Here is a 25,641-nt window from a genome sequence, read left to right as displayed (position 1 = left end):
AAATCGCACGGATTCGCGAAGCTACATCGCGACGATGGTCGTTATAATTAAATGCCGCTTGAGACCGCTTGCCGTGCACCTTTTAATTGAAAGACGTTTCCGCAGAAACTCGTTATCCGGATATATCGTATAGTTTGTTAATTATAGTTTGAGTTTTATTACTAAAGTTAAGATTAATTTAAGCCAACTTCAGCGTACGTATAATTATTACACGAATACTTAATTTTATACACCAGTACAACACAGGCGCGCGCTATTTTATTTTTCAATATTAATAATGTTTTCGAATAATAATATCTTATATCTATTATTTATTATATGCACAATTATCACACTCTACCAAATTGTTAACCTCCACACGAAGGCAGCCGCGTGATGGTAATCTAAACTGAACATAACGCATAACACGAATCGAGATAACCAATCAGCGTCGCGGAAAAGAGGCAACAATGATTTCGATTTGATTTAACACGGCTTTTGTAAGAGTGGATTGGCATATTGCGAAGAGGTCTCGTCGATTGAAAATACTTTAGATTTAGAAATGAAAAAGTTCTAGCGATTACAATTTTTTTCTTTTTCGAGGAGTTCTATGCTATTTATATTGTTATTTGGCATATTGCCTAGAGTTCTCGATAATTTAAAATTCGTTAAAACAATAAATGAAAAAGTTCTAGCTATTAAAATTTTTTCTTTTCCGAGGAGTTCTGTGCTATTTATATTGTTATTTGGTACATTGCCTACAGTTCTCGATGATTTAAAATTCGTTAAAACAATAAATGAAAAAGTTCTAGCCATTAAAATTTTTTCTTTTCCGAGGAGTTCTGTGCTATTTATATTGTTATTTGGCATATTGCCTAGAGTTCTCGATGATTTAAAATTCGTTAAAACAATAAATGAAAAAATTCTAGCCATTAAAATTTTTTTCTTTTTCCAAGGAGTTCGGTGCTATTTATATTGTTACCAGTACAACACAGGCGCGCGTTATTTTATTTTTCAATATTAATAATGTTTTCGACTAATAATATTCATCTATTATTTATTATATGCACAATTATCACACTCTACCAAATTGTTAACCTCCACGCGAAGACAGCCGTGCGATGGTAATCTAAACTGAACATAACGCACAACGCGAATCGAGATAACCAATCAGCGTCGCGAAAAAGAGGCAACAATGATTTCGATTTGATTTAACACGGCTTTTTTAAAGAGTGGATACATAAATATTATGGCTGCTTATAAATATGATAATTAAAGTATAACATGTATACGTGAAGTAATATAATATTTATTCTAATATGCAATAATATAATATTTATTTTAATTATTTAAGAATTGGATGGTTTCTAACATTGTTTACTAATGTCTTGTTTACTAATGTTTGCAATTTAAGATATTTTGATGTGAATGCAATAAGGTCCATATATATAGGAAAAAGAACCTCGAAGAGGAAGAAATAGGAATCGAATAAATAAAGTCGTCGTGACTTCGAAAAGATTCGCTGATCCGGAAAGTTCGCAAAAAACTGTAATAACATGGGCACACATACATGCACGCTTCCACGTTCGCCGTCTAAAATTGCATTGCCCTCGATTCACGAAATCGCTTCATTGAGAATAGAGGCACGACGGCGTCCTATCCGAAGTGCATCTCAAATATTGTATACGGACGCGTTCCGCATCGACATCTCGGAATGGCTTCCCCTGTCATCTCGGAAAAATTAACCAATTTCCTAAGTCTTTTGTGAGACACTGAATAGTCGCGACGATACAATGCAGCGGCAGTTCGATTCAACGCCACAGCCGGCATCGATATTTCATTGGTGTTTCTCCGTACAATTGCTGATACCGTATGACAATGACGATGATGATTGTATGCGGATAGCAATTAATCTTTATTACAATAAGGAATTTGTGTTTGCATAATATTGCTACATGCAGGCATTGATGAATACTTCGCGAAGAGAGATTGTAACATTTCGATATTTCCAGGAACTGAATTTAAAAATGTTTAATTATTTTAATATTTCTTATAATTAATTAATATAGTTAATGAAAATAAATAAGTATAATAGTATCTTTTTATTAATTTTATATTAATATTATTTTTATTTTTTGATGTGGAAAAAATAAATTATGAATCAATCGGAAAGACATATTTAGGATGAACGAAATTTATTCATCTTTGTGCCGAGTCGCCGTAGATATTGGATATTGGAAGCGAAATATGTTTTATAATTGGAAAAGCCGATACACATTTTTATTTGAAGCTTTCTCCGTCGGGAATAACGATTTATCGTGGGAATACCGATACTCTTGCGCGCTTGAATTACGGATGTAGAAAGGACGCACCATCTTCGTCTTGGATGTCGGAAGTAGAGTCGATTTATCGCTCCTTTTGCATTCGTAAATCAGACGGAATACATCCTTTCCGGTAGCAGTGAAACAGAGAGTGTCGCGTTTGTGTACCTGTTAAACCAAGGGGAGAAATCCATTGCCACTCTCTTTCGTCGTATTTCCACGAATCTATAACTTTTGCCACTTGATCCAGTGTGAGTTCTCGTCTGAACGCGTATATCTGACGGAACATGTATCAAAGCAATATCCGACGTAAATCGTGGCTGTGGAAAATCCGATCGGACAAGTTAGCTTTTTGCTACATGATATAAATAATAGTTTAATATAAAAAATAATAAGAAAGGAATAAAGAGCAAGAAATTTCAGCATTAAATAGCAACAATTTATTAACAGAAACAGATGGAGTTTTCTCGTGAAATGCCAATGCAATGTTATACGATGTATGTATTTTACAATAATTCTGTTGAAACGGTATAGAATATTTATATGCGTCCGATATTCGCGCCGTTTATAACGTGAGTATTTTTACAAAAAGATACTTTTACACGAAAGCTAATTTCTGTCATTGCAATCGATAATCGCATCTATATTTTATAAGCTTCTTTTGTCACGTATGCATATGTGCGAATATCATAAACTAAAATATTCCATACGCTGCTTGACCTATTTCACGATCTGCGCGAAACGCAGCACATGAGCACACAGAAAAATATACAAATGCGTCAGGAATTTGTAAGGAAATTCAGAATTTATTAATAATAAGACATATGTTCCTCAAACAGTATTGTGCAATATATTTTGCAGAGAAATAGGAGATGCACTGATATTATTGCTAGAAAACTTCCAGTCTCGCCAATATACAGAAAACAAGATATATTTTACATCTAAAAATTAAGATTAACATGAAAGAATTACATTTCTCTTTCATTATTATATTATCACAGTTCTTGCATGATATGCTGCATAGTACAAATTGCCTAATTAAAAAAATATACTATATTGTGAATATAAATAACGCAAATAATAAAACTTGTTCTTAAAAAAACTGTGACTTTTAAAAAAATTTTGTAAATATCAACAAAATATCCTATTATAATAATGAAAAGAATATTTTGACAAATACAACATACATGGGCGTTGGTAATCAAATATGGTAGAATTAATTGACGTACTCGTGAAACGCGCGAACACGCGTGATAGAGCTCACCTGTGATGGCTCAACCTAATTTTTGCCCGGACACATTTCGCGATTAATCAAGGCAAATGGACGTAGCTTCGGGGAGAAGTACGAGGGGGAGTTGTAGCGAGGAAGGATGCATGAATGCTTGGTAAAGCCGAGGTCGCGAGTTTTGGTCTCCGTTGGGCGAGCGACGAACGGCGGCACGAAGCATCCTCGCTAGAATGCAAATGATCAATTAACCAGTTGTAAATCACCACGGCGTGCTAGGTGAGGCTTTATCTAGCCCCGTTGTCCGTCGCCATTCGGTCCGTCTAATGGCTGTGGAGCCGGCATCAGGTCCCCCCCATTCTATTTTCATATGCTCTCCACGATCTCGCTATATAAAATGCCCTAAAATAAGTAATATGTAGTCCGGGAAGGGAAACCTCTTCCCGTTTCATTTTAACAAGAAAATTCATCTCGTGGGATGCATTACAACCCAGAGAATTCATCTGTACTGCAATGAAATATATTAATTTTATGTACAAAGTACTATATAATTTGATAAGAGCGCACGGTTGGAACACGAGGAATAATTGATGTGCAAGTTTCGTGTCTAATTCTACAATATACGTACAATATTCGTACAATATATAACATACTCTTCTTGTTACGTTATATATATTATTATCATTACTGCTATTAATAATGTTTGTATCATGTGAATCATCTATAGCTATTGCTACCCTCTTTATTGCTCGTTGCCATCCCTCATTTGAATTATTTATTATTCGAGCCACGTTCACCGGAGAACCTTTCGAAAGTTGAAGGCATACCCATGGGGCACGAAGGTATTAAGTAGCCCCCTGACGAATTCCCAGCCACGCGGTCGTCCTTTCCGCGATTAACATTTGGAACGGAAGAGGTATTCTAGATTAGTAATTGGGAGTTCGTTTTGATCAATTTATTACAGCAACATAATACACTGCCAAACTCGTGCACTACTTGACAAGAAAATGCCTTCGCGTAAATTATTTCAGATATCATAGACGCAACGTTGTAAGAGAATGAAAAGTAAATCTTGTAAGGCAAGATGAATGTATAATTGCAAATTTCGTTGAAATAACATTCAGCGAATAAAAATAGATGAAAAAATGCGCCAGTAGATAGATATGTATATATTTCTTTTTTTTATAATAAATTTGGTCACGTATCTTTTATGAGATCCATATGGCTTATCTTGATTCATATGTATCCTGATTTCATATTTACCTTGAAAATCCAATTCTGCCATGTCTCATTTAAAATGAATGGCATGCTGGTTCGGTTCACGGTGCGGGCCTAATCTGGCACTGGCGCTGTCGCTGCAAAATGTGCGCAAGATACGTGGTTCACAAGATGCATGTAGCCGTGTTGTCGTGTGGTATTCGGGTTATCCTCAATACCATGCGGAAGATAGCCACAGAATCTCACGGGAATTTAATTTGCACTTGGCGGATGAATGCTGCCTGGCGTATAAATGCGGATCGCAGCCATTCCAGACGTGATAAATGTTCATACTTATAGTACACGTTTCGGTTATCGAACGTTTTACTCGCACGTAGTTAGTATGTAATTATACAAAAAAAGATGCAATTATGATTTGCGGCGATACAAAATTACATTATTACAGTGATATGAGAATACACGCGCGATTTTCGAATTTAATTTATTCTACTTCTAGATTGCTCCATATTTGTGAATAAATTGTAGAGGGAGATATGTCAGGGAGATAATTATAAGATATTATGCCACATATATAAAATATTGCGTCCCAGATACATCTCATATGATTCGACGCGAGACCGAGATCATGGCCAAGAAATTTAATGGATGTGGCAGGGGGAAGAGGCAGTTCGTGAACAGGGGGCGAAGGGGTGCGCCTGACAAAAGCTCTAATGACGTACGATAGTAACCTTCGTGAGAAGCACGATACATATTCCAGCTGATATGCATATTTAGTGCCGTTCTATAATTTTCTCACAGAAATGCACGGGGCACTCTGCCAAATCAGCGAAATTGAATCGGAAGAGAATTTTTAGGCAAAGCGCTTTTTTTAAGTTATTATATGCAGTCTCGCCGAGATGTGGCATACGTTCTCGCACAGTCGTTCTACATTATTTCCAGTGGAGCTGAAGGCAAATTCGCTTGATTAGAATATCGCGAGAATTGCGTACATATATTATGCCCCGCCATTAACCCCGACTCTCTAATAACAATAATGTTTAACAAACATCGCCCGCTGTGACATACGATATCCCTGACGGCCGCGTTTCAATTCCATGTAATTTAATTATACCGTGTAATACTTTAACTCTCGATGTGTTATGCATTACCGGGATTTATGATCGTTAAGCTGTGAACGGTAAGCACCCACGAATTTACGATCAACAATTCACAATCTTGTGTCACTCTGCAAATTATTGTTCTGCAGCGCGGATAATGAACGCTTCGTCATGTTTTACACGTTTCCCCATCTCCGCTGGAAATTTTACTAATGGTCTCGGAATCGCGATTAATCACGGAGCACGCGTACGTTTCGTTACTGCCCGTTCATTATTAAATCTCTCGGATCGATCGGATCGACCGTGTGCATTGTTCGATCTATGGCACGTTAGATCGCGTGTCGCGCACTCCTGGCCTGCCTATTCGCCGCGCCTCCGGGTGTTGAGTTTTTTTCTGACCACGGAGGCTGCCTTTCTTCTTTTATGTCCTCAAGTAGCCTGAATTGCCGATAGGCATCGCATGTTGTACCGCGAATATTTATAGAAGCGGATTTTGCATTTTACCCTGATTATGCGCATCGCGTCGGCCGGCCGAGTGCCGATTGTTGCGTGTCGCTTTCGCGCATACCTAAGGCTGACAGACACGGGACGGAACGGGGGAAGAGTGAATTTACGAATGGCATATCGTGATACGCGACGTCAAAAGTCCTCGCGGTAATTGCAATTTCTTTTTTCGTCCAAGAGCCGGCGTTACTTCCTGCCGTAATAATAACGCTATCGCGCTGCTCGCTTAAAATCGCGCCGAGCGGTTCCTCGCGGCACAAAAATCAATAGCGAACTGTAATAATGGCGCTGTTATTGTTAGTGGCGTGTAAATGCGAATGACGCAACATGCACATTTCGCCACTTACTTAGTATTATGCTACAGGCGCGATGTAAGGTATACGGATAAGATATCCGACCCGCAAAGACAGTTTCTTCATTTTTCATACGTTAGACACGCCGATGTATATACGTGCTTCTACTGAATTATTCATTACATTAAGTATTTTTGGTCTGATGGCTGAAAAATTGAAAATTTTCCAGACCGAAAGCTTCGTTCAAGAATTCAATATTCAGACCAATTAACTTGTCACTCAATCTGTCTTGATTATATCATGCTAAATACAAATTAAGAGTGCGCACTTTTCACTTTATCTTTTTATATTCTTTATAAAAAAAGGTATACAGGCTTGCAGCAAAGTACTTAATCGATAATTCGTAACGTAAGTGCTTTTTTTACAATTAAACGATGATAAATTATTCTACAGATCCGAAGCGTCTGTAAACAATATTGTAATGCTGTTATGAATAAAACATTCTCATGGATCACCGTGCAGATATTGCACTAGGTCACATTAAAATTCTTTAGAACAAAGTTTCAACAATGCCTGTGCAAATATATCTTAGCGAGTTCATCGTTCAACGTGTTTGTGGCTCCATTTCTCTCCAAAGATGAAGGTGCAGGATGAAAGATAGATCAGAGATACGTCAACGCGATTTCCGGACTGCGGCCAAATTTTGAAGAAAGACAAACGTCAGCGGAAATGTCTAAAATACATTCCTGACATCGAGTTTCTTTCGTCTTAATGTCTTCTTGTGCAATTTATTTTTGTTTTAACGTTTTTAAGGCACTGAAATGTTTTAGTGGCATTATATCTACGTATAGGCATGTAACCATTATTCTTTTTCTTTTCAGGAAATTGCCGCGATCCTGATTAGTTTTCAGAGGCACGTCGAATGGCAAAGTCGGGAGGTAAAAGTACGACCACGAAGTGGCTCGATGTTACTATACTCGAGGAAGAAAGTACGCTATCGGCGGGACGGTTATTGCTGGAAAAAGCGAAAAGATGGAAAAACTACACGGGAGGATCATATGAAACTGAAGGTAGCATTACTACGAAAGCAATTAGAAGAATATTAAATATTAACATAAAGGAAGTCGACACAAATAATGATCCTCATATAACAACAATATTCAACATATTAAATTTCATCTCAGAAATTTTTATGTGGAGTGAATAAAATGTTACGCAGTATTGCTGCCAGATTCTACCAAGTACTGGTCAATCTGTTTATAGGTTCAGGGTGTCGAGTGCATTTACGGTTGTTACGTGCACTCGGCGATCCTACCGACGTTTCACCGCCGGTGCTACTGGCTACTGCAGAATCCGGACGTTGTTCTCGTCCACTATCTAAACGTTCCTTATCCGGACGGTGATGCGAAGCTAGCGGCTTTGCCACCCTGTCTCGCACTACCGCCAGACAAGAAGGAGTGGACGCGAGACGAGCTAGCGTCACAATTAAGGCCCATGTTCCTCGGCGGGGATGACGATCCAAATAATCCTCATCTCACGCAGCACTCGAACCATCCGGTCGACATGATAGTCTCTCAGCTACTCGATAGGCAGAGGGCATCCACCACTTCCTCCACCAGCGGCACCCAACTTGCGCCTAGGAGACTCACGCCCGACAATCAGGTATCGAGTTAAATCTCATTAAATCGCGTTGCAATTGTTTGAGATTTTTTGAAAACTTTTTAAAATTATACTTACACAATAATTTTTCGGAACAATTAATAACTTATAATAAATTTCTCTAAATTTCTCTAAAAGACTGTCATGACAATTTTATCATATTGATAGTGCTTTTTATTCAACATTTTAATTTCAACGTTTGTTAAGTTAATTTTGATATGTTATGCATAACTATTTCTTAAAATAGGTCTCTTCGACCACGGGAGGTCAGCAACCGTCAACGACAGCAGCACCAGCACCTCGCGTGTACTCAAGACATTCCCATTCCACTCAGAATCAGCAGCCGGCTCCTCTAGTTTTAAGTTTGCAACAGATTCAAGGCGGTGGTGGTCTTCTGATACTCAACAGTCAACCATATCATCATCAGCAGCAGCAGCAACAGCAGCAGCAACAACAGTCGCAGCAGCAGCAACAACAACAGCAATCGCAACAGCAGCAACAATCGCAACAGCAGCAGCAGCAGCAACAACAGAGTCAGCAGGTAGAAATGCAACAGGTCGCAGAACAACAAATTGTGCCGCAAAACAACGTCGATCGAGAGCAACAAACGCAACAGGAAATCGACGCGCAAGAGAACATGGACAGATCCGCCGTGCAGCCATTACCGATTGGCAGTTCCGGTTCTGAGGTGACCGATTTCGCTGAGACGCTGGATCTGAGTCAGGAGGACATTCAGAGAACATTGTCGGCCAACATGGTGCCGCCATCGCCATCGCCCTCACCAGCAGACAACAATATGATCAATCCGATGGACTTCATCGACTCGTCGGACGATGTGCTGGTAAATCTGGACGCGTTCGACGTGTTCGGCGATTTGCCAGAGCTGCACGACTTTGAGGCCGATCAGACGAAACATGAGGAACAGCGTGGTCCTGAGAACGACGTCGGATGTCATCCTGGTACAACCGTCCATATTGCAGAATATAGTCCTGAATGGAGTTACACCGAGGGTGGTGTAAAGGTGAATAAAACATTTATTCTTTATTTTTTGCTCATAGAATAATTATCATAAATATATTTGTTCTTGAAAAAGTGCAATTTATAGTTATATTTCTAATTAATTTAATATATTTAATTTAATTGCAGATTGCATATATTTATTATAAAGTCATTATAAATATATATTTAAATAATTTTTAGAATAGAAACGTTTATCTTTTATATAGATAAATGTTATTATATGTTCGGATTTACACAAATTATAATTCGTTCAATGGTATTCCAAGGTATTAGTTGCTGGTCCATGGACTGGCGGTAGCGGTTCCCAATCATATTCGGTACTTTTCGACGCGGAACCAGTAGAAGCGTGCCTCGTGCAACCAGGTGTACTGCGTTGTCGATGTCCGCGCACGCACCCGAATAGCGTCCCTTCAGGTGGCTTGCGACGGTTTTGTCGTGTCCGATAGCGTTGCGTTCGAATATCGTAGAGCACCCACGAGCGAACCTAGCCAGAAAAAGCTCTACTGGACCGTCTTGCGGACGTCGAGGCTCGTCTGCAGGGGCCCGGTCCCCCTTCACCTGCAGCTCATCTGGAAGAGCGACTGGTTGCTTATTGCCAGGTATTATGAAAACTGTAATTCGTCTCAGATTCAAAACGATTCTAGCTCGTACAACAATACACACAATAAATTTTATGTAATAATAAAACAGAATGAAAAGCGAAAAGTTTTTTATCCACTGTTACAGGATGCTGTTGTCCGTCCTTGGCGAGCTGGAGCGGAACCTCTTCAATCCGGTGGGCCTACCCTCCTGCACTTGGCAGCCGGATTGGGATACTCCAGGTTAGCCTGTGCACTCCTTCACTGGAGAGCGGAAAATCCTAGTAGCGTTTTGGATGCCGAGGTTGATGCTCTTAGACAAGATAGTGCTGGCCTTACGCCACTCGCTTGGGCTTGCGCGGCAGGGCATGCCGACACCGCCAGGATTCTTTACAGGTGCGTAAACAATCAAATTTGCATTAGAAATGTTTATCTAACTAACAACATGTGCGAATAAGTAGCTCATAAAGTTTATGACGAATATATTATATTATGATTCTGCGTTTTTCGTGTTTTCCGTTTTGCAGATATCTTGCAACATTAAAACTATTTTTAATAAGTGTTTGTTAACTCTGCCTTCGTAGATGGAACGCTATGGCGCTTCGTGTGAGGGACTGTCGGAATAGAACAGCGACCGAGCTGGCCGCGGAGAACGGCCACACGACAATCGCCGAAGAACTGAATCAGTTTGAAGCTCGAAGGCAAGACGAGAGGCTTTTCTTGCGACCCGCCAGCCCTAGCCCTAGGAGGCCCTCTCAAGACAGCGGTCTCGATCTGGCGTTGTGTTAGTCTCGTTTGCTATTATACTGTCCTCTCTTCCTCGTGTACACGCAAAACACATACCCACATATTTACACACACACACACACACACACACACACACACACACACACACACACACATATCCACACGGCTTCCCTTGTTAATAACTTCCTATTCGCCAACCTTCAGCGCCACTGTATATTTCCCCGTTCCTTCGCAAAGACTGTAGAATCATAAAAAGGCCGTAAGTCATGCGAGCGTAATATTTAGACCACGTTACATAGCATTAAGTGGGGTTTGTCGAAAAACACACAGGTGGCTCGCCGCTACTGGACAACATGGAATTGTTGCAAGAGGATGAGTCATCATTAGGCCTCAGCGAACAGGGAATGGAGAGCGCTCCGACCCCTCAGGAGACCGTAGGTCCGTACCTTCCTCGTTTCCTTTCTTCTATTTGTTTGTCTGTCTGCCTGTCTATAAGAAATATCCGTAATTATGTCTGTTCTCTCTTTCTCTCTGTCTCTCTGTGACACACCACCGATAGAACGTGTCGACCTAGACGTACTGTTACAATCTCACATGAAATACGTATCCCTTATAGATCCTAGCTGAAACTGCGTCCCTCGTTTGCAAATGAACACGCACACATACACACATACATATATTTACACTTTGAATATACACCGTCAAGAAACGTACACACGTACAATAGTGTTCTCTTTCTCTCTCTCTCTCTTTCTCTCTCTGAGATCTCTACGAGATCACTGGACTCGATCAGCGATTCTCCGCAGTCTCCTCTAACTCCTCTGAACTCTTGCAGCTTGAACATTGGTGTATTGCTTGGCCTTCGTAATTGCTGGTGTTGGATGAATTGCTGTGTAAACGCCTAAACTTTCTTAGCCATCACTCGGCTGTTGAAACGCCCTCGAGTAACGACACCTCTGATCTATGTGCTACTGTCCTTTAAACAATCGTGTAGTGATTCTAAAACCGTCAGCTGGACAGACGCGCGATCTGTTCGGCCAATCGATGTGGATCGTATCGCAGCTGGCTGTCCTTCACGAGACTTCCGGCGAGTAAGGAAACGCTACGTTGGTCACCGATTTGTCCGATTCGTGTCGTAGCGGCGCACTTGTTGGTGTTTAAAACATTTTATCTGTCATTTTGCGATAACGGTGCATCGTAGAGAACACGTTCACAGCTTTTAAAACCTCGGTGTTGTGATCGATGTGATTTCGGCGGCTTGCCACTGCGAGCTTTTCCGAGTTTGGCTAGGGTGGTAATTCCTTTTTATAGGGGAAGAAGACGTGAGGGTGCTGACATTGGCAGAGCAAATTATAGCGGCGCTACCGGAAAGGATCAAGAGGGCGGGGGGTGATTCTCCGTCTTCTTCCTCATCACCACCCGCGGCACCCCTATCACCCTTGGAAGACGCTCTGATGGAACAAATGGTAAGTGTACGATGTTCGCATTACCGTTGTTTGATCGGTCGAAATGTCGTGCAGCTTACACGATGTTTCATCCCAATTTATTCAGATCTTAAAGTAGATTACACATAGAGTTAATCGTACCAGAACGATTAATTCAAACACGAAAACTTTGCCTGTGCAATCAAAAGAATAATGGCGACCATTAGGCCCATAACTTGGAATCACAGAATTAGAAATAAAACTTTGGGATCGGAGTACCAGCGAGCGGATAACAATAAAGTTCCCAGAAGTTTGCGCCCAGTGGAACTCGATTTACATGCTAATCGCGTTCTTGCTTGTAGCCCCTCGACTCTGGAGAACTGTTCGACTCATATCGCGACTGTGGCGGCGGCGCCGCGTCGATCTCAGACGCCGACGCCGACGCCAGTCCCTCCAGTCCATCGAGTAGCTGCCTGACGCCGGACTCGCCGTCTCCGCCGCCCACCACAGCTGACTTTTGCGAGTTCCTGCAGCTGCAGCTGCAACTTGACAGCAACGGCAACGCACGCAATGGCCAATACTATCCATCAAACTGCGGCGAGCGGAAGCTGAACGGTATGCTCGGTTCTGGCGCCATAACGGTGACCGGAAATGGTGACAGCGAGGCGGACCTGAGCAGGTTGACGCTCTCTGACCGTGAGCAAAGAGAGCTCTATCACGCCGCCCGGATGATCCAAAAGGCATACAGGAGCTACAAGGGTCGTCAGAGACAAGAGGAAGCCGAGAGGCACGCCGCCGTTCTGATCCAACAGTACTATCGCCGTCACAAGCAGTACGCTTATCACAGGTAACTTGTCCGCCGCTCGCGAGAAATTTTTCACTTATTAGTCGATTTATTTAGAATACCATATATTTTATGTTTATCATTATAATGAAAATTATCTGTAATATCCATTATATTTATCTTATATATTTATTTCTATCTACCATTGTGTCTTTCCGTGTTCGTGTCCAGAGCAGTTTATTTTGCGCATTCCAATGTCCTTCCTTTTTCCCATTTCGCGTGCCAACTCGGCCCCTTTCACTTAGAAAGTCTGCCTAAGAAGGATATGGATCACTCGTTGTCGGACTACGACAGTATTAACTTGCACCGTGCGATGCATGCGACGGTTAGTTACAAATCGCCCAAGTTTGTGCAAGCACGTGTTATCAGGTTGAGCTCAAGGTTGTTAAATATGACAGATCATTATCTCGCATCGCGCGGACATCGCCAAATTGCTTCGAACTTGGAAAGTTAAATTTCCATCGATAATCTACTAGTCGGGAAGAGAGAGAAACAAAGGGGGAATGGGGCATCTTAATAAGCGACAATTAATAACTGGGGGGACAAGACGTACCATTGTGGGCCGACTTAACGACCTCCGACTGAATTAGACTGATGCCACTAAGAAGTTTGGCCCGTGCACTCTCCCAGGGGGGGGGGGGCGGAAGAGAGGCGAACTTTTAATTGGCATCGTAAATAATTCGGAAACTTTGCGGACTTCCTTGTCTTCGTTACGGTGGCCTGAATACAGAATTAAGTTGGCATTAAATTAATACGACTTTCGTTGAAGATGGGGACCAGCAGTGGTTCCTCCCGTCCCAAGTTACACACCCAGCAATTTGAACTTCTCGCTGTAATGTCGCTGAAATTAGTGACAATCTGTTGGCCATACATTCCCATTGTAGAAATGCAAGTCGTAGAAAGTAGCGAGGGATGTTATGCACGCGACCAACTTTGGCTGCCATTTGCCAAGGAATGAAGATCGAGATGTGTCGACGCTTGACAACTGGTGTTTTATTACAAATTCTTCCGCGAAAATCACTCTTCTTTCTCATTTATTCTCTCATCGTTGCCGCATTCATTTTACGCTTTCCTCTAAAACTTTGTTATACGACAGGCAATCATCTTCAAAGTTTAGCACGAACCGCCTTGCGCGAGACTTCAATGTCAAATTACGTTTTACGACGTCTAGACTTTACGTTGTGACTTTTATTCGCAGACAAGCCACGAAGGCGGCCCTGGTGATCCAGAACAACTATCGAAATTATCGCTCGCGACCGGGCACGGCCAGCGCCAGGCAGCAGGCGGTCCATCAGCAAGCGGCTCATCAGGCCGCGCGGAAGATCCAGCAGTTCATGCGGCAGTCCAAGATCAAGTTAGTATCCCCGTACGTGTGCGTATGTGTACAGTGCTGCATTTCTTGTTGCAACGATGTGCACGCCACATTAGTTACGTAGTAGAGACTTCTCGTTAGCACACGAAAGGCTTTATCGTATCGTACGAAAAAAGAAAAAGACAAGTGTAAAAGTTCTAAAGTTCTCCCTCTTCTGTGTGTCACTAATGCAGCTTGTCGTGGGACGATTCACGACCGGTAAGTAACGACCTCGTAGATGGGGCGATCGTTTCGGGTGGTGCACAATGCTCGTTTGTCCTCCTCGCTCGCTCCTGTGCTCTTCTGTGCCGGAGGGAATTAACGCTTTCGTCGTTACGTGTCTCTATATCTCCCGACCTGTGCACCTTGTACCACAGCACACACGACCTAACGAGTTACATTATGTCTATGTACCGGGACCGTGTCGTATCCGTGCCTAGCACCACGTTCGACGATGCTTCGTGTTTATTGTTGGAATGTTCTTCGTCGGCATATATATATATTCTGTGTCTTTGTACAACGAAACCGCGTCTCTCTCGTCGCTTGACAATGTAGAACTACTGAGTTCCTCGATAAACACTTTGCCCCGTGGACGGATACGTCAAGCATAATGCATATTTATAACGCATATGCGTAATTGAAACTGGTGCGAGCTGCGGCGTGTTGTAACTTTAGAACGTATATTACGATTTTGAATAATTAAAATATTGTCGAAGCAGCATTAATATATTTATTTTTGAGCGGTTATTCATATTTACAGACCGAAAAAATATCGTAATAATTTATAAATATTCAACTGAATTATTTAACTCCGAAATATATTCAATATGCACAATTCCAGTACGCGAATTACGTGTATTTTTATATTAAAGGCAGGTAGATATTAATACAGCGAATGATATCCGAGCAACAAGATTCTAAAATATGCAGCATGAAAATTGTTTAAACGCAACGAGTTAAACTCGTGTTAGCGAGCAAAGTGCTGATCGGGGAACACTTAGATACGTCTGTTTGCCGTGCGATTACCGGTATATGCTGCCTGATCACTCGGTGTCACGTTATGCACTTCCCCGCGCGAGCGATGTGCCTGACCGCGGGTTCTACATAAAACGTTTTCTCCCTTAAATCAGACTGCAGAACGCCAGGGCCGTCGCAAACGGGAACGGGAGGCAGCCAGCAGTCATTTCACGGGCGGCTGCTGTCCCCCAAAGCTCGCCCTCATCTAGCCCAGGGGCCAGCCTAGCAGCCGCCAGCCCGGAGGTCACCTAGCCAATCATCAATCCAACAACGCGCAGAATAATAATTCGACAGCAAAGTGACATGGCCAATAGCGAGAGCGATGGTGAACGCATCCCGGATCGGCCGTCGCAACACTGCGAAGGGAGTATACCATCCTCACGCGACCCCGAGGTCATCAGCACGACAACGACGACGACAGACACAGCAATAACTACGGGAGGGTACCAGACGTACGACACGCTTTGTTCGCTGCGTCTCTAATTTGCGTACTCGCGGTTGCTGCTCCCTACCTGAAGTCTTGTCTCATAATTTCGAGCTCCCCTGCTCCCACATGACGATGAGTTTAACACGCTCGGGCGTAGTTTCATCCCTCAGACCATCTCGCTTGACTTTCGTTTCGCTTGTACTTCATTCGCTGCTACCGCATTCGCTGCATCCTCCTTCGAATGAGCGTCGCCGATCGTAGATGGGTTTGCTGAAGATTCGCGCAAGGTCGATCGATAGACTCGAAAGGCTTTTCGCAAAGTACACCTTTCGCATTAGCGTGTAAAGTACATCTAGCGAGTCCGTATTCCCAGGAGAAGCGCGGATCCGTTTCGTCCGGCACGTATGTACGTCGATTCCTTGCGACGGTATCGAAGTTGGGTGATGAGCGACACTTGATTGAATCCATTACGCGTGCATCGAGCTGAATCGCACAAAATTGCTGTCTCTTTCGTAGGTTCTAATAACTCGCGAATTTGTCGAGTTCTACCGATCTGCGTAGATCTTTTAGAAACGATATATTTCTGCATTACAAAGTGAGATAGGTGTAATCATGTTTCTTCTCTGATGAACGTTAACCGACAAATTCAAAGCTTTTTTCGGAAAATACTGCAAACTGCATGTCTTGATGTCTACAGCTCTGAAAGTGATAACGAGTTAAATGCTCATTCTATGTTGCCATCCATTAAATCCATACGAAAGTTAGATCAATATATAAACTTCGATACCGTAATTTTTCATTTAAGAATAACATTCTGAAAATCTGAAAAGTTAAAGCTTTCTTTGCCTGACGTATCTCATTGACTGGTATCATTAGCATCGTACTGCTCGTAGCTTTACTTTCTTATGCCGATACATATTTATAAATACTTATATATTACTACATCTATTTTTTGACATGGCGATAGCTACCGATCACACGCACCATGTACAATAATTTTGCTTGACAAGTAGAAAACAATTAGTATTTCTTATTCTTCTTTATTATTGCGTTTACGAATTTTTGTTGTTTATCATAATCAACGTAGGCAAAGCTGTGGCTAGGATCATATCGATAGAGAACAGAGTTGGGAAAGAAAAAGAGAATGAAGACGCAGCCTCGAGCAAGAGAAGCTTATCTTAAATTTATACTCGTGAATTTCGTATCCGAGCTTTATGTACTCCGGACTTGCTCCATATTTTTATTCACGTGTTGGACTTCGGAGCTGACATTAATGGATGTGTATTAAGCAAACATGGAGCGACGTTAGATCGACTCTATACATTAAGATGAAACTCAAAGGTACCAAGCGTGAAGGTGGAAGTCCAAATATTCGATCGGTTCATATTTGAAGTATTGACGTTCATAATTAGAGCAATTAAAGTTCTTGATTTCCTATCGGTATTATCGTCTGTGTCCATTTTCTATATTTTTACGAGAGGCATAGTAGTTAAATTTAAGTGATTCGCGAAGCTGGACACGCACTCCTATCATTCACGGTAGGACCGTGATAGAACGCAGCGTCGAGAATCTATTGTACATATTCATTAGATGTGAGAACGTTGACGTGGCAAGAAACTGGTCTCTTCCGTACATGAAATTCGTTTTGCTTGAGAAACAAAAAATTAACGACAAAGACTACACTTTGATTTTAGAGAATTTTAGAGAAAGAGCAAGAGAAAGAGGGAGGGAGAGAGAGAGAGAGAGCAACAGAGAGAAAGAGAAAGAGGAAGCGAGGAAAAGGCAGAGCGAGAAGAGAGGCAGTGAAGGAGGTAGCTATTAGATGCAAAAAGAGGAAGGATGACAGAATTAAGAAAAGAAAAAAAAGAGAAAAAAAAGAAACAAGGCCCTTCGTCCAAAGGGTGCAACTTCATCCACGGGCTGTGCTAGTCACAGTATAATCAACTTCGTAGAGACTACTTCCTAGGACGTAAGCTAATCGATTACGCATTGTTACAAAAAAACTACCTACCGTTTCTCTCTCCGATAGGGGATTTTTTTAAAGGTTCTCTAGCGTAAACTAAGTAGCGGTTAAATTAATAAGGGCGTAGCTGATTGCGGACGCGCGATCGCGCGAAAGGGCGGCGCGTGAACCCGCCGAGGGTTGTCCCGCGTTCAAGTCTTGATCGAAGAGGACAAACGTCTATTGTGATAAATTAATGGTGATCCAAGAAAGTATTTCCGCGCGCAATGGGACACGAGGAGACCGCGAGGAGAGGTAGATCCACGTGCGTCTCCGACGTACGTCTCTCCGCGCACGCGGAAGACGCGCGCGAGAACTCTCGCCGTGATAGATCGGAAATGGAGACGAGACGGATACAGACGGACGGACAGACGGAGATTCGAGGATGGCTGAATAGTGGCGAGTCCGAACTGGAGTCACGCGGGATCTGTCGGGATAGTTACGCGTCGATACCGCGTGTCTCGTGACGGTAAGGGTATATTGCCGGATCCGTATTGCCGAATTTCTTCGGGTGACCCATATCGAGCCTCCCCCCTCCCGGGGTGAGTTTCGCAAAGTTTCGCATACCACACATACGGAGCGGAGGTTGTGAGATCTAATAGAGCGACGATAATTGCGCGAAGTGCAAAGGTGTGTGTGTGTGTGGGATATTACTACAATATACAATATATTGTACACATGAGTCAATTCCAACGAGCATTTTCATGCCATTAAGCTTAAAGAGTTATTAGTTATTAAAATGAGGCGAGAGACGTGCGCGGGAAGAGCAAGAGGTGGGCGGCGGGAAAATGAAGGAAAGAAGAGAATGACAAATTCTTACACTCTTTTAATCATTGTTAATTAATTAAAGTAATCACGATCTTATCGAAATACTTAAAATGAGTAAAATAATAATAATTATATACACAAAACTATTATTATATATATTCATATTTTTGCTTATTACATACTTAAGAATCTAATTAAACGAGAGCTAGCGATTACATAAACGTAGCGGAGGCACGTGTGTGCTGACGATGACGATGATGGTGACGATGAAGAACAAAGTCTCGAGTTTCAAAGGGACACTTCTAGTCTGTCGCGCTGCAACTTGTCGTCACGCGTGGTATAATTAGGGCTACTGAAGTGGAAAACGCAAGAGGGAAAGATTCCCAACGATATGGCGCGCGCGGTCTCGGCGAAAGACAGAGCTCAAGGTGCAATCGCGCGCACCGAGAGTGAGATGCACTGTCGCTTTTCCGGGGGATTTCAGCAAGACAAGTCGGATACAGTATTTTTTACCCGCAGAACGGCGAACAGGGGAGTAGCCGACACCGCGCGAGTGCAAAGTTTCGCCGTTGTTTCGCATAATCAACAACATGTACCGAGGGCAAGTTAGGCGAGATTATTTGTTAAATCGAGACTCGAGAAACAGATGAATGGAAGAAGGAAGGAAGGGAGAAAAGCCGCTGAAAAATAATCTTAATTAAAAAGACATCGCTAGGGTAGGCGCTTCGAAGAATACATAAACTTTAAAAAGTCATTTAATACAAATTATTCTCAAAATATAAAGAAGTTTAATAAGTAATGGAGGAAAATTTTTAAATTCTACGTAAGAAAGCCAAGAGTCAAAGACGACTAGATGATAGGAGCCGCATGGCCTAACTGCTGCCACTTTAATTAATTAAATAATTATAACTTTATTACTTAATTACTCTCGAGAGATACAACAGATGGAAAATAATACTAATAAAAGAAAAAAAAAACAAATCTATAACACACTCTATCTCATGCCACTTTTCAAACTACTCTCTAGATGCAGAGACGAATCAGTAGGTAATAGCGGACTATTAAGCAAGATTGAAATTAAAACGAGATTAACTTTTTTCCTAAAATCGGGAACGATCAAGATTCACGCTATAGATTCCGAGATATTTCCAATTGTCCAGTCTCCAGAGTCGCAACGAGGTACCACGCGAGTTCGCGCGAGCTTTGCCGTTGTCGCGAGATTGTGCTTCGAGAATGGCAGCCTCGCAATTACAGGGATTATGATGAAGACGACGCTGTTTCTTACGAACCGGAAGTGCACCTCGGCGAGACGCACTTCCAGTTCGAAGATTCGAGAACGTCGATGCGGGATGCTGTTCCGCCGTGACTCGGACGTTGCCGACACATCTCGCATAAAACCTTTCCGTATATTTTTCACAAAACAAAAGAGAAGAAACAAAAACGAAAATTTGGCACGGTGACCCGGAGCTGGTCGTGTGCCCGCCTCTCAACCTCGGGGTTCGGACGGGGGCACACCGGGGCACGGACTCGCGATCGCGCGAACACGCGGGTGCCTGCGGCATCGCGTTGCACGCGCTGTCACGATGTCGAAAGGGTCGAAACGATCGGGTTGGTGCCCATCATGTTTGTGCGCACACACGAGATCACGATGGGTATACAGGCGTACAGAATCATGGAGACACAAAATTACGGAGTTACAAACGGACACACACACATGTACACACACTCTAAAATACACACAATGAATTAGATATGAAATTAACGAGAGGCACAGAGACACGAAATCATAGAGACCCAGACACATGTTCCTTCGTCGCGACGATCACTTTGTACCTGCTTGCTGCCTGCCTGGTTCGTGCTACACAATTCCTAGTCTCGCGTGGCGGCGTTCACACACACGGCAAACTGCACACGAAGAACACACATATACGATCTTTTTTTTTTATTCCGGATAATTAATACGTCGCGCGTGTATTTTCGTTGTGATAACTCGGCGCGTCGAAAATCGAGCTGATTCGTTGTTCAGTCCCGTCGTCGATTTGTTCGCGCGAGGCAGAAAGAGAGAAAAAGAGAGCGCGGGTTTCCCGAATCGTTGATGATGGTTTCGACGGCTGTTTCGACATCAATCCCGCCACATGACGTTTCGGTGTTCCAAGATTCAGGCGATCGTGCGGAATTGATCATTATCTTGCTATCGAATCTTGCGAGAGAAGTCAGGGATCGCGTACCATCCTACGCAGAATCGGTTACCAAGAAATTTTAGAATGCCGAAACGTCATGCAGCTGCGGCTGGCACTATGTGCTAGATTTTACTAGTGGAAACGAATAACGGTAAAGGCTCCATCTCTTGTAATATTTTTATTATCGCAAGCGTAATATTATATATATAAATATATATATGATTAAATTATATTAAATAAAGGGATTACGCCACTGTTTATTATTTATTGACTAACGTTCGACTAATATTGTAAATAATAACGAAAATATTTTATCTATATTTCCGATCTCCGGGGGGGCGCCGGGCGGGGGCGACGTATTATCTCTTGTCCGCCTTCGCGGCGACCGATATCGGTCGTCGTTTCGCCCGCCCCTCTATTGTTACACCATTTCATCATTGCATTTAATAAATTATATATTTATTGACTCACTCACCTTTTTATTTACCTATCCTTCTAGGGCTCTCTTTTTACTCCTGCAATTTTGTAGATTTGAATAATAACAACTTTAAATATTCATAAGTCGTGCCACTATTTAGATACAAATGCCAGAATATCAAAAAGGTATATATATAAAATATTAATATATATAAAATATTAATTTTTTTATAATAAATTAGTTAGTAAATTACAAATGATTATATCCACAAGTACTTTGTTAAATATTGTGCAAACAAATAATCGAGGTTTTAGACATAACGCTCCGTTGGTTCAATTAATCAGTCCATAGTAAAATGTGAATTACTAGTTGACTTGTAAGTAGTGAATATTGTAGTTGTGCCTGGACTGGAATATATAGAGAATAATGTAATTACGGCGAGTTAAGGAATATCCTCGGGCAAATAATGATCTCAGGACGCGTCGTTGAAGTTGCTCGTAGAGTTCCCATTGATGTTAAAGTAAACTTCCAGTTCCAACTGCTCATCAAATGGAGTGCCGAATCAGGACTTTGCAAACCGCTAAATTTAACGATCGTATTCAGAGAGCGCGAAAGTAATAATCCTTTTATGTTTTATCTAATATCTGCTGCTACAAACATGCAGAACGTATAAGTAACATGTCACGGCGAATAGTATCAAGACAAAGATTGATTTAAGAAAAATTTACTCATCGTCTTCTTTCCGCAACAATTTATTTAAAGCATACAAACGGTACAAACTTTAGTTGCTGTCATTTTGAGTACAAATTTAATTAAATTGCTCAGATATCGCGCGCATACGAGAAGAAGAGAGAGATAGATACGAGAGAAAGAGAGAGAGAAAGAAATAGTGGGAGTGAGACGGAAAGGAGGATAAAAAACAAACACGGTATTCGTGCGTATTTTTTCGGGGCTGTCGAGTGGAAAATCGACTAGCGTCCTTTCGAGATTTTCCTTTCGAAAATTCGAGTCGGCGAGCGGGCGGCTCGATTGCGTTCACGCGTCGTTGCGCTCGTCGATATGATTGCTGTTCTACTTTTTCAGCCTCTTTTTTCATTATTCCGTCTGTTCCGATATTTCGTTCAATCTATATCGCGTCGTGCACCGAGTGTACGAATTAAATGTTTGTCGAAGTAACACGAAAAACGAATGTGAGAAACCACAAAAAAAACAATGAATTTACATGTTTCCGAATCAAAAGCACACAGAAAACATTAAAACTGACTTCTCTGGAAAATTTCGGGAAAAGAAAGTTGGAACGAGGAAAGTACTGGGTATCTTTCATTTTCTCCATTTTGTCCCTAGCGAAAAAATAGGTAAGTATAATAGTTATTAACATTTGAGCCTCCCTCTTAGAATTGGAAGTTGAAATCATCATTTCATGGTACAAGTCTGCATAAAAATAACATTAGTGAAGATAAGCGATGAGTTTCGTTAATATTTTTTTGTTAATTGTCAATAAAGATGCTAAATTTCGCGTGACTCAATTATTCGCTAATTATTCACGATGTAATAATAAAAAACGGATCATCGTTACCCATTTTGCCTCGAACGCGATAAATTTATTATTGCTAAACGATGAAGGGTAATAGAGGATGAAGAAAATTATATCAAGCTTCATAAGATTCACACGAGAGGGGTTTCCCGATGTGGATAAACGTAAAATAGGTGGATAAAAAAGGTATTGGTGTTAATATTTTAATTAAATAAGCTACCGTGACATCTCACTCCCGATTTACGAACGAAATTATTGAAATGTGTGTTTGCAGAATGTCTGTATGGAAATTGAACTGGAAAACCCTCTGATTCGCAATATTGACTTTGCATATTGATTCAGGTGGTACGCCAGCTTATCATAAAACGTGCACGATTATAATCATTTATTCACCAAGATATTGTAATGTTTTTTTACCTTTCATCTCGTATATTTTCTATTTTTTCTATTTTTCTATTTTAGTTTCATCTAAATGAGCCCTGCTAATTGTTAGTTATAAATTTCAGATAAAAAAGTCGTAATGGATTGTCGACATTCAAAATTATCGAGTCCCATTAATATTTGCTCACGAACATCAATCCAAGTATCCTCCAAGTATCCAAATACATAACATTATCTGCAAATATAGTAGATATATCCTGGATACTCGCTTATACTCGCTCATCATTAACAATATTAACAAACGCGAATATCATCGACCGGCAAGTTGTATGCTCAGCAAAAGAGCTCAATAATTCGCTCTTCTCAACGCGAACAGAAAACTGGCGATGAAACTGGTGGTCAACGCATTCAGAATACTTGGACCCGGTGATTCTCGCGGTCGCAGACGACAATATTGCCGGTGGAGGTGACGGCGACGCCTTCCAACCCTTTAAACTCGCCGTCCCCGCTGCCCCAGCAGCCAAATGACTTGAGGAAGGCGCCCTCCGGGCTGAAGATCTGTATGCGGTTGTTACCGGAGTCGGCGACGACGATGTAGCCCTGATCATCCACGGCAACCCCTCGTGGGAACTTGAACTGGCCGTCGTCCGAACCCTCCGAGCCGAAAGACGTCAACACGCGACCATTCACGTCGAATATTTGCACGCGGTGGTTGTTGCTGTCGCTGACGATCACTCGGTTGGTGTTGCTCACCGCGATGTAGTGCGGGTGTTCTAATTGGCCGCGTCCGCTACCGCATGAGCCGAACTTGCCCACGAACGTGCCATCCGATTGAAATACCTGCCAAGCCGTTATTTCGAGCGGTCAGAACAGTGACGCGACAATGGCCGGTGCGGGATTTTAACAATTGCACTCGACAATAACATCGAAATGTGGAATGGCGGACATAAAGCTGTATGCATTTTTTCCCCCCTGAGACCGATTGTATTGTGTAAAACAATTGTTTCGTACATCAGCACCACGACGACGGTACACGTTTTAAGCGGACAAAATCTACTGTACGAAGATTAAAAATGCTGTTGCCGAATTGTACACGTATAGGGCAAATTACTCTCGCCGTTAATTAATTTACTGTTTCCCTGGATGTAATCTATACGTACCTGTACACGATGGTTCTCCTTGTCACATACGTAAATGAAGCCGAGGGCGTCGGTGGTGATGCCCCACGGATAATTGAAGCGACCGTCGGCGGTGCCCTGGGAGCCGAATGCTCGCAGGAAACGACCAGACGGGTCAAGCACCTGGATTCTGTGGTTGTAACGGTCCGCAATGATGTACTGCCCGATCCTGTTTACGGCCACCCCGGCGAGGCAATCGAACTCGCCCTCGCCGCTGCCATATGTTCCGAACTCCTTCATGAAGTTCCCATTACCGTCGAATACCTGCGAGTGGTGCAAGGTCGTTTCGTATTGATCGCGCCACCGATATTAAAATCGGCCGGCAATAACGACCAGGACGAGGAATTTTCTGCCGTCCTTGCCGTCGTTGCGAGCAACGTGTCTGGCTTATTTACGATCGCCGATACCACCAGAGTGGCGCCCATGAAATTCTGAAGGCTTCATACTTTCCGCTTTACGTGGCAGTTAGCTGTTATTGCCGGAAACGATTCGGCTGATTCATCGAGTCGTGCTTGTTATCAATATAAAATTGTATCCTCGGCGGATCGTTACGCGTCATGAAACACAGATTCATTTCGGAATTGATTGATTTGGGTAAAATAATTTTACAACCGAGATAAGATTTTTTATTGATTTTTTGGTGACTGCTAATTTCATCGCTGGAACATTGTTACGTTGTATCATGTAACCAATGATTACGTTTATCACTGTTAGCGATTTGATATTATTATAAATTTGGATAATTAAATTCGAAGATCAGTCTTGAGAGAGTTAGATAAATGACTTACTTGAACACGATGGTTAGAGCTGTCGGCCACGACGATGGAGTTGTCCGGGCCGACCGCGAGGCCTCTCGGCCAGGTAAAGCATCCGGCTTCGCTCCCCCGCATCCCAAACTTGAACAGCTGCCGCCGCTTCAGCAGATAGTGACTCCTCCGACCATTGCTGGAGCCGATGAAACGGTGGTCAATAAAGCTCATTATAGGGATTCTCGATCTTGGCGCGATTATATTAATCTTCCTCCGTAGGCAAGATTATAGATCTTTCATGTAGGCTGATTACGCTCGGCTATGCGCGAACAGTTACGTGATAAATATAATTATCCCCTTCGCCCTATGTAACTCCTGAAATCCCTGAATTAAGAAAAGTTCGCCGAGCGAATGCAGTCTCAGCAGAAAGAAGCAAACTCGGATATAGTGGACCCTGTATCTTCATTGTTCTTAAAAGAATGTTTTTCGTAAATCCACTTTTCAAGCGGCACGATGTTTCACTCCGCTAGAAACAGCGGTAGATCTTCGAGAATTATAGCTGTGCGAGAAGTCCCGGAGTGCACCGTGCAACGCAACGGATAACGAGGATAAAGTGCTTTGATTGCGATAGCTGGTTCTCGCTACGCGCCCATCCGGGCGAAGACTCCATTGAAGAGTACTTGCCCGGACGGGTATTTAGAAACTTGCACGTTCTTTCTAACAAGTA

At 42.2% G+C, this 25,641-nt stretch overlaps 2 protein-coding genes across 2 annotated transcripts in view; one reads left to right on the top strand and one right to left on the bottom strand.

Annotated features, from left to right (window-relative positions):
- Positions 1-19,426, top strand: part of LOC113561445 (calmodulin-binding transcription activator 2-like) — a 41,919-nt gene extending 22,493 nt beyond the window's left edge. Inside the window, 13 exon segments of the mRNA XM_026972021.1 lie at positions 7,519-7,707; positions 7,901-8,299; positions 8,544-9,317; positions 9,583-9,713; positions 9,715-9,800; positions 9,803-9,915; positions 10,043-10,290; positions 10,479-10,678; positions 10,972-11,079; positions 11,953-12,107; positions 12,428-12,912; positions 14,108-14,263; positions 15,391-19,426. Of these exon segments, the coding sequence (XP_026827822.1) occupies positions 7,519-7,707; positions 7,901-8,299; positions 8,544-9,317; positions 9,583-9,713; positions 9,715-9,800; positions 9,803-9,915; positions 10,043-10,290; positions 10,479-10,678; positions 10,972-11,079; positions 11,953-12,107; positions 12,428-12,912; positions 14,108-14,263; positions 15,391-15,529 (3,183 nt within the window). The 3' untranslated portion in view covers positions 15,530-19,426.
- Positions 19,427-21,806: 2,380 nt separating this feature from the next.
- LOC113562455 (serine-rich adhesin for platelets-like) overlaps positions 21,807-25,641 on the bottom strand; it is a 40,809-nt gene continuing 36,974 nt past the window's right edge. The window contains exons 14-16 of the mRNA XM_026972022.1: positions 24,954-25,110; positions 24,148-24,429; positions 21,807-23,827 (exon numbers count right to left, since the gene is read on the bottom strand). Of these exons, the coding sequence (XP_026827823.1) occupies positions 23,396-23,827; positions 24,148-24,429; positions 24,954-25,110 (871 nt within the window). The 3' untranslated portion in view covers positions 21,807-23,395. The remainder of the gene's footprint in view (positions 23,828-24,147; positions 24,430-24,953; positions 25,111-25,641) is intronic.

This window comes from Ooceraea biroi, chromosome 1, assembly GCF_003672135.1.
Source record: "Ooceraea biroi isolate clonal line C1 chromosome 1, Obir_v5.4, whole genome shotgun sequence".
In the NCBI taxonomy this organism is placed as follows: domain Eukaryota; kingdom Metazoa; phylum Arthropoda; class Insecta; order Hymenoptera; family Formicidae; genus Ooceraea; species Ooceraea biroi.
This window is presented reverse-complemented; position numbering and strand designations above follow the sequence as displayed.